This window comes from Odocoileus virginianus, chromosome 21 (genome assembly GCF_023699985.2).
Source record: "Odocoileus virginianus isolate 20LAN1187 ecotype Illinois chromosome 21, Ovbor_1.2, whole genome shotgun sequence".
NCBI lineage: Eukaryota > Metazoa > Chordata > Mammalia > Artiodactyla > Cervidae > Odocoileus > Odocoileus virginianus.
The window spans coordinates 27,610,242-27,618,987 of NC_069694.1; the positions used below are offsets into that span (position 1 = coordinate 27,610,242).

At 37.5% G+C, this 8,746-nt stretch overlaps 1 protein-coding gene and 1 long non-coding RNA gene across 2 annotated transcripts in view; one reads left to right on the top strand and one right to left on the bottom strand.

Annotated features, from left to right (window-relative positions):
• The window catches only part of PKD2 (polycystin 2, transient receptor potential cation channel), a 58,275-nt gene extending 51,768 nt beyond the window's left edge, over nucleotides 1-6,507 (top strand). Inside the window, exons 13-15 of the mRNA XM_020868983.2 lie at nucleotides 688-851; nucleotides 3,792-3,939; nucleotides 4,300-6,507. Of these exons, the coding sequence (XP_020724642.2) occupies nucleotides 688-851; nucleotides 3,792-3,939; nucleotides 4,300-4,536 (549 nt within the window). The 3' untranslated portion in view covers nucleotides 4,537-6,507. The remainder of the gene's footprint in view (nucleotides 1-687; nucleotides 852-3,791; nucleotides 3,940-4,299) is intronic.
• LOC139030217 (uncharacterized) lies at nucleotides 5,045-8,433 on the bottom strand. Its single transcript, XR_011482502.1, has 2 exons — nucleotides 5,590-8,433; nucleotides 5,045-5,555 (listed from the first exon to the last, which is right to left on the bottom strand). It is a non-coding gene; the product is annotated as an uncharacterized lncRNA (long non-coding RNA).
• Between the last annotated feature and the right edge of the window lie 313 nt (nucleotides 8,434-8,746).

The window sequence follows — 8,746 nt, forward strand, 5'->3', positions numbered from 1 at the left end:
ATAAAACTAACCACTGCCTTCCATTTGAATACTTACTATGAAACTGTTAAAAATAAGCTTACATGAGCTTTTATAATCAGGAAAAATAATTTAAAGTTTTAACATTAACTTTAAAAATAGTTAAACCCCAGAAAATCCATGCTAATTGAAATACAGAGAATACAAATGAATGTTACACAAAAGTTAATTCCTGTGAGGAGACAATATAGAACAGGGGTTTCAAAATACTGCTCCCCAAAACAATGCCCGTGAGTGGAAAAACTTCACCAGTCATAGTGAAATATGAGCAAGCAGACAACGGATAATAGTTTCACATGGCTGTATTTAGTCAAAATTCTTACTCTGAGATGGTATCCTTCCTTACTTCTGTAGCTATTACATGTGTTCACTTTTATGAAAAGGTGAAAACATATTTCTTCCTTTACTTTTTTCTTTGCTTTTCTGTATTTTTACTGTTCTTTCTTGTCCAGACAAGAAGTTAGCAACTTCTTGCTGGTCATTAAAATCTATTTGGAACATTTGCCAATACATGAAATTAAAAAGTGTGAGGATCACAGTCTGGTGTTAACCTCACAGGAATCCTAGGTGAATGGCACACACCCATTTCCCGTTTGCCCCAGTCCTCCATGAAGCTTCTGTGGGGCCGAGGGGTTCCTGCCCGTCACTCAGTGACCCCGTGTTGTTCAGGAGGACCTTGACCTGGATCACAGCTCTTTACCACGTCCCATGAGCAGCCGAAGTTTCCCTCGAAGCCTGGATGACTCTGAGGAGGAGGATGACGACGACAGTGGGCATAGCTCCAGAAGGAGGGGCAGCATCTCCAGTGGGGTTTCTTATGAAGAGTTTCAAGTGTAAGTATTGAGGAAATGATAATTTGAGTTGACAAGGGGCTTCCTGTTTGGCTCAGCTGGTAAAGAATCCACCTGCAATGTGGGATACCTGGGTTTCATCCCTGGGTTGGGAAGATCCTCTGGAGGAGGGCATGGCTACCCATTCCAGTATTCTGGCCTGGAGAATTCCATGGACTGTGTAGTGTGTGGGGTGGCAAAGAGTCAGATACAACTGAGCGACTTTCACTCACTCATTCACTTGAGTAGACAAGAGTCAAAATGACACTAGTTTCTCCCACTGCTCTCATTTTGTCTTTTCCATGACTAATTATCAGTTCTTTTTAATAAATATTATTGGTGTTCTTTTCTCTTGATGAAAGTAATTTGTTTATTATAGGAATTTTTCATTTCTTATTCTTTTCAACTCCAGAATTTCTATTTAGTTCTTTTTAACAATTTCTCTCCTTTGTTGATATTTTCTATGTGATGAGGCAGTGTCATCACAGTGCCCTTTATTTTTTATTTTTATACATGACTTAGTTTAGTTCTTTGGATATATTTATAATAGCTATGTGGACTGCTTTGTCTACTGAGTCTATCTGGGCCCATTCAAAGGCAGTTTCTGTTGCCTGCTTTTTTCCCCACTGTGTTTGGGTCACATTTTCATGTTTCTTTGTGTGTCTCATAATTTTTTTTGAAAACTGGAGATGTTAAATAATATAAAAATTACTTATAAATTCCCCTTCCCCTCAGAGCTTGTTTTTGTTGTCATTTGTATATTTGTCTTTTAGTGACGTCTAGTTCCCCCACATTGTGAACCTACAGTGTCACTTCTCAGAGGTCACAGCCCGGACCACGCACACAGTTATCCTGGGGAGACAGGACTTGCAGTTCTTCCCCTGGTCCCTCTGTTAAGCCGTCTGCCCCTTCAGTTCTCATAATTGTTGGCTGATTGGTCTGTGATTTTCATCAATGCCTTGGGATACAAATTGCTCCACAGTCTGATCCAGTGAAATTCAGGTGCCTTCTCAGGGGGAGATTTTGAAGCCAGTCTTTGGCTGACTTCTCTTTCCTGGTTCTCTCTGGTAAACTAGCTGGTAAATGGTTTAACTTGATGATCTCATGAAGTGACCAGCCTCGTCTTAACTGCTTATCACCACAGTCTCCACTGTTTTCAAGAACACCCTTAGGCTTAAATTTCCCAAAAGTTTGTTCCAAATAAAGCCAGTTCACTTGGGGAAGCTTTGGAGCTTCATTCTGTGGCCTGACTCTCCTTCCAGGCAAAACCTTGGTGTCATGCTCCAGAGCTAATGGGCCATTTCTCTCACAATGACACCCCTGCTTCATGAATAAGGCATGAGCCTTTGGTGTTCTCAGCTTACCTTTCTGAGCATGGAACAGTCTACCCTCCAGCTGGAAGTTGAGTGGAAGAAAAGAATCCCAACTCTTCAGCCATTCTTGTCTGAATTAGAGTCTCTGCAGTGTAGATTTGGAGGTGGAGGTACAGGGATGAGAAATACTGACAGCCTGACCTTTCCTGGGAAATAAGTATAGCCCTCCAATAGGAGCTGACATGAGAGGGCTGGGTGTTCTTTGCTGACCCACCCCTGGAGGTGGTAAAGAATCCCCTTGCTGATTCAGGAGACACAAGTTCAATCCCTGAGTCAGGAAAATCCCTTGGAGGAGAGCATGGCAACCCACTCCAGTATTCTTGTCTGGAGAATGCCATGGACAGAGGAGCTTTTCGGATTTGAGTCCATGGGGTCACCAAGAGTTGGACATGAGTGAGTGAGCACGCATGCACCCCTAGAAGAGCTCTGTCATGCTGAGCTAGGGAGCAGGAGAGAGAGAGCAGATTGTAGTTCAAATATTACTCAAAAAATAAAAGCTGCTTATTCTATGCCCTTAAGAAAATTTCCAGCAATTTTTTAAAAAATTAGTAATTTTCAACAGTTATGGTTGTTTCAATGGGGAGAGGTCCTCCAGGGCCCTCATGCTACCATTCCAAAAGTTTTGTCTCCTTTTTTAAAAGTATTTATATAACATTGTGTTTATTCAAAAAAATGGTATCATAAGTGAGCATACTGTTTTCTAACTGCTTTATTTACATTATAAATAGTGTCATTCTATTTCATAATTAGAATGTGAACACCATTCTATTGCATGAAACATTCTGTCACAATATAATTTCTGGTGTCTTCGAATTTTATTGTGTAAAGAAACAATAATATATTTAAGCAATCTTCTATAAATGTTTAGCCATTTTAATGACCTGCTATTAATAAGCAGAACCCCAGAGAATATCCTTGTAGTCAGAAATTACACATATACTTATTTCCTTTAAAACTTCTCAAAGGACAGCCTGGATAGGAAGAGTGTTTCAGGGAGAATAGATACATGTATATGTATGGCTGAATCCCTTCGTTGTTCTCCTGAAACTATCACAACATTGTTAATTGCCTATTGTTGTTTAGTTGCTAAATTGTATTGGACTTTTTTTGTGACCCCATGGACTATATAACCCACCAGGCTCCTCCTGTCCATGGGATTTCCCAGGCAAGAATACTGCAGTGGGTTGCCATTTCCTTCTCCAGGGGATCTTCCTGACCCAGGGATTGAACCCTTGTCTCCAGCATTGGCAGTTCCCCCAATATAAAATAAAAAGTAAAAAAAAAAAAAAACTTTTCAGAAAAAAATGGAATATCTGAAAGAAAGGATAGGCATACCTTCTATGGTAGACATACTTCTGATAAAATCTGATTTGCAAAAGAATTGTGCCAGTTGGCATTCCCACCAGCAGTGTATGAAAAATCTCTAAAGTTCTAGACTATTTAGAAAGTGTTTTAGATTATAATATTGATTAAGGAAAAAATCTTAGCATTTCCATTTGATACGCCAACTGGGCTGCTAAGTCAACAACAACAAGATGTTTTTGTCCCTCTCAACTGTGGTTTCCTGCAGCCTAGTGAGACGAGTGGACCGGATGGAGCACTCCATCGGCAGCATCGTGTCCAAGATTGATGCTGTGATAGTGAAGCTTGAGATCATGGAGCGAGCCAAACTGAAGAGAAGGGAGGTGCTGGGAAGGCTGCTGGATGGAGTGGCTGAGGTTAGTGGTCATTTGAAACAGAAACACCCTGATTCTATAAAATATCAAGGTCATCGTTTAAGTAACCCTTAATCTAAGAGGATGTTTTTCTCCATATGTGCAAATCAGTGCAGATAAAGTGATAATCCAGAGGTGTTGCTTTCTTAATACTCTCCACACTGATGATACTGCCTTCACTGGAACCTCCTCAAAAAAAAAAAAAAAATTGCTCCAGTGATTCTGAGAATTGCTGTTAAGACTGGTTTTGTTCTAGCCTTACCTAAGTGGGATTATTGGATCCCCAGACTTCCAAAGGCAATTCCTAAATTAAGAGTATACATCAGTCCACCTCAACATCTTGTTTTCTTTTTCCTTCATTAGGATGAAAGGCTGGGTCGTGACAATGAAATCCACAGGGAACAGATGGAACGGCTTGTGCGAGAAGAGTTGGAACGCTGGGAATCTGACGATGCAGCTTCCCAAATAAGTCATGGTTTAGGCACACCCTTAGGACTAAATGGTCAGTCACGCCCCAGGAGCTCTCGCCCTTCTTCCTCCCAGTCTACAGAAGGAATGGAAGGTGGAGGTGGAAACGGGAGTGCCAATATTCATGTGTAGGACATGTGTTCTTAATAGGTGAGAAGGTGCCTGTCTTGAGTTGCCATAACAAGTACACTATTTATATGCCCTGACCACCATATGATGCTGGTCTTTGTGACCAATTATTAATTCTTCTGCACTTTAATTTATTTTAGATAAACTTTGCCCATGATCAAAGAAGATGTTTCTTTTTCTCATATAAGAAATCCAGGTGTAAATATTGAGTACGGAAAACAATTCTTTGTAAAGTATATTGAGTGGTGTGCCCACTTGTTACCATGACTGAGTCTCCTCAGTTGACAATGAAGTAGCCTTTTAAAGCTAGAAGAGAACTGTCAAAAGGCTTCTGAGTTTTACTTCCAATCACGAAAATCAGTATTGTCATTTTTGCTAAGTGTGTGAAGGGAAAATAGGGGCATTCCTTTCCACTCAGGCTTAGCTCATAGGCTTAATGCACAGCTTTCTTTTAAGAAAGGAGGCTTCTATTTTAACTACCTTCCTGGGGTACACTTTTCTAAAAGACTAATTGGGAAAGAACCCCAAACCATAGAATGGGTATGTAGTCATTATGCTAGAATTTGTATGAATGGTTATGATAAATGTTGAACACTATTTTTTCTGTTATTTTATCATATCTAATGCCTGTGGGACTAACCATTTCACTTAATTTTTACACTATTTTCACTATCATTTAAAATGAGCTGCATGAAACCATCAAAGATCAATTGTGAGTTAAATGTCATATCTGACAATAACAGAAGAATTCGAAGGCACCAAATCACTAAATTTGATGTTTTCCTAATAATTAGTGTAGTATAAAGATTTATCTGTATAGTCTTTTGCTCATGTGGCTGAACTTATTTGCAACTAATCTAGGAAGATCAACCTACTAAAATTTTTAGGGTGTATCAAAAGTTTTGAGTCAGCAAATATGCTCATTTTAAACAAAATATTAAGAAAATTTGAAATTCATATAAAATATTATAAATCTAAGACTTGCATTTTAGACTGTTTTAAGAATACAGAACTCAAATACTCTTGATCCTGCTTTTCAAAATTAGAATTTATAACCTAAGTGGGATTCATTTTAATGAAAAGGAGTTTTGGTTATTGAAAGTTCAACCATCATCAGAAGGTATCAGCCAAAGTTTGAGTTTGCAGGGTTTTTTTTCCTCTCTTTTTTTCATTAGGAGAGAGGCTCACCAAATTTATGGGGAATAAATCTATTTCTTAACAAAAACTAAAAATCTTATTTTTCAAAATTGTTATGTATGGTGACCTTTTGAGAGCTAATGAGACAAGCAAAGAAGAGAATGCACTGGTGAATAATTCTCACTTGGAGAATAGCAAAGAGACCTGTTTCTCATACTATAGCTTAAATTCACATAGTTGCTTATTTAACTGGTAGACTTTGTCAGTCAAGTTTTCAAAGAAAACATGAGCGAAAAAACCTTTTTAGCTGTCTTTTACAGAAGTGATACAGGTAGCGTTTCTTTAACAGTTATCTCTTATGGCTCATCTCCATCTTTGCTTTCTTTTGAATATTTTTTTGAATAAAGTTCTTTATTATTAGGTACTAAAATTTGCATTCCAGGGATATTGAGTGTACGTATTTATGTACGTGTACCATGTTGTTACATGTAAACAAGCTTCAATTTGAAGTGCAGCTATTATGTGGTATCCATGTGTATTGACCATGTGCCATATACCAATTATGGTCACTAGAAAGTCTTTTTATGAACTTATTATTATTCTGTTTTTTCACCTGTAAAAATTTGCAAAGTTCTTTCTTTTTACCCATAAGTTACACATTTTTCTTCTTTAGTCCTGAAGAATTTCCACCTCGTCCCTCCCCTATCATCTTCCTCTTTATATTGGTACTATTAAGAAACTCTTACATATGTAAGTCTCAATAATTGGGAATTTCATTAATGTGTAATACTGAGCACTTTACTTCTTAATAAAGACTTGATATAGTAGCAGATATAAGAGTTGGTCTGTTTCTTAAGTAGAAGCAGTTGGGTAATTTGTCTTCTATCATGAGACTAATAGTAAAAACTTAAACTTTGAAAAAGGTATCTTTTTATGTTCAAAAACAACAATGGACACATTACTTTTTCTGTAGGATGTACCTCTAGTAAATTATTCTAATGATTACATAATATTTCCTAGTGTACAGCCACCACATTGTACTTAACCATTCTGATTGGCGCCAATATTTCTGCTATTTCAAAATCTTTGTTCATAATTCCCTTGCTGACTTTTCACTCTTTCCTCAGTGAGTACGTGAAAAGAGTTGGAATGTTAAGTCCCCGGCACATATTTAATTTTACCAGGACTGTCAGGTTGCTCTCCAGAATAACTGCAGTAGTCTACAATTTCACTACAAGCATGAAAGTACCAGTTCTACCCACACCCTTACCAGCATTGATACCATCCAGCTTCCCAAAATCTTTGTAATGGAATGGTTTTGAAATAGGTCTTAGTCTATTTGGCATTTCTCTGAATCTTAGTAAGACTGAACACTGCCTTATGAATTTCCCTTTTTGTAAATTGCCTGTTCAAATCTTTAAAATAGTACACTTTGATCTAACAGGAAACAGGTGTGTTTTTTGTTCAGTGCCCATTTTTCACTGAGTCATGATCTTTTTTGTTGATTAGCGTTAAGTTCCTCATGTGGCTTAATTATTAATCCTTTATTGGTTTTGGACTCTTAATATATCTCATCTGACTGATAATTGTTTCGAGGTTTCCTTAGTTTTCATGTAGTGATGCTTGTTACTTATTTTTTAGTTGCTCAGTCGTGTCCAACTCTGTAATCCCATAGACTGTAGCTCACCAGGCTCCTATGTCCATGGAATTCTCCAGGCAAGAATACTGGAGTGGGTTGTTATTCCTTTCTTCAGGGGATCTTCCCAACCCAGGGATCGAACCTAGGTCTCCCGCACTCCAGGCAGATTCTTTATCATCTAAGCCACCAGGGAAGTTACTTAGCACTACATGTAGTGATATCCATCAAAAGAAATTTCTTTTTGCTTTATTGTGCTTGGGGGTTTTAAAGAGACCTTTGTAAGGTCACAAACTTATTAAACATATAGTTTTATTTTCACATTTAATAAATCTTAAGAGTAAGTTTGTATAAGGTCCATAGGAGTTTTTTACTATATAACTGAGCCAGTTTGTCAACACTCTATTAAACTAATAAAGTCATTTTCCTCATTATTTCATGGCATCACTGCTGTATTTCAGGTCATGTTAATATACATGTGTCTATTTTTTAATCCTTTAAACTGATCTATGAATATTCCTGTATAGTAATTTTTATTATTGAGTTTGTAGTGTATCTTCCTTCATATGTACTAAGGTTTTCATATATATTCTCCTCTTTGGCCCTCATTTTATCAACTAGACTATTTTCATCAACAGTTATTTTTCCATATAAATGTTAGACAGAGTTTGATGGGTTTCTGGGCATTTGAGTGGGGGAGGAGGAAAGAAAGGGGGAAAAGTCCTGCTTAAAGTTAATTGAATTGCATTGAACTTATTGATTAGTTTGGGGAGAACTGGCCTCTTTATAGCATCAGAAACATAACTCTCCGTTTTTATTTATTTGGCTGTTCCAAGTCTTAGATGTGGCGTGTGAACTCTCATTTGCAGCATGTGGGATCTAGTTCCCTGACCAGGGATAACTTGGGTCTCCTGCATGGGAGCACAGAGTCTTAGCCACTGGACCACCAGCCGAGTCCTGATGTAACTCTTCATTTATTCAGAACTTCCTTAATACCCTTTAAGTGTTTCTTTAAATTTCTTAAAGATTTTATGCATTCTTTAATGGTTTTATTGCTACCATGAACAGTATCTTATCTTCCATTAAATTTTCAAGTTATTGATGAAATAAAGGAAAATTGCTACTTTTTTTTTTTTTTTACAAATTAATCTTACATAAATCATACTTGTTGAACAGTTGAAGCACTCTTAAGTTGAATGCAGGGGTCTACAACCTTTTCTTAAAGGGCCACATAGTAAACATTTTAGGTTTTATAGGCCATGATGTTCTCTCCATCGCAACTACCTTGCCATCATGGTGTGAAAGTGATCACAAACAATACAAATATGAATGAGCAGAGCTATGTTCCAGTAAAATTTTATTTACAAAAAATAGGCAATGGGCTGGATTTGACCCTGATTTGATGCATAGAACACATCCTGGTGGATGGCACTACTCCAG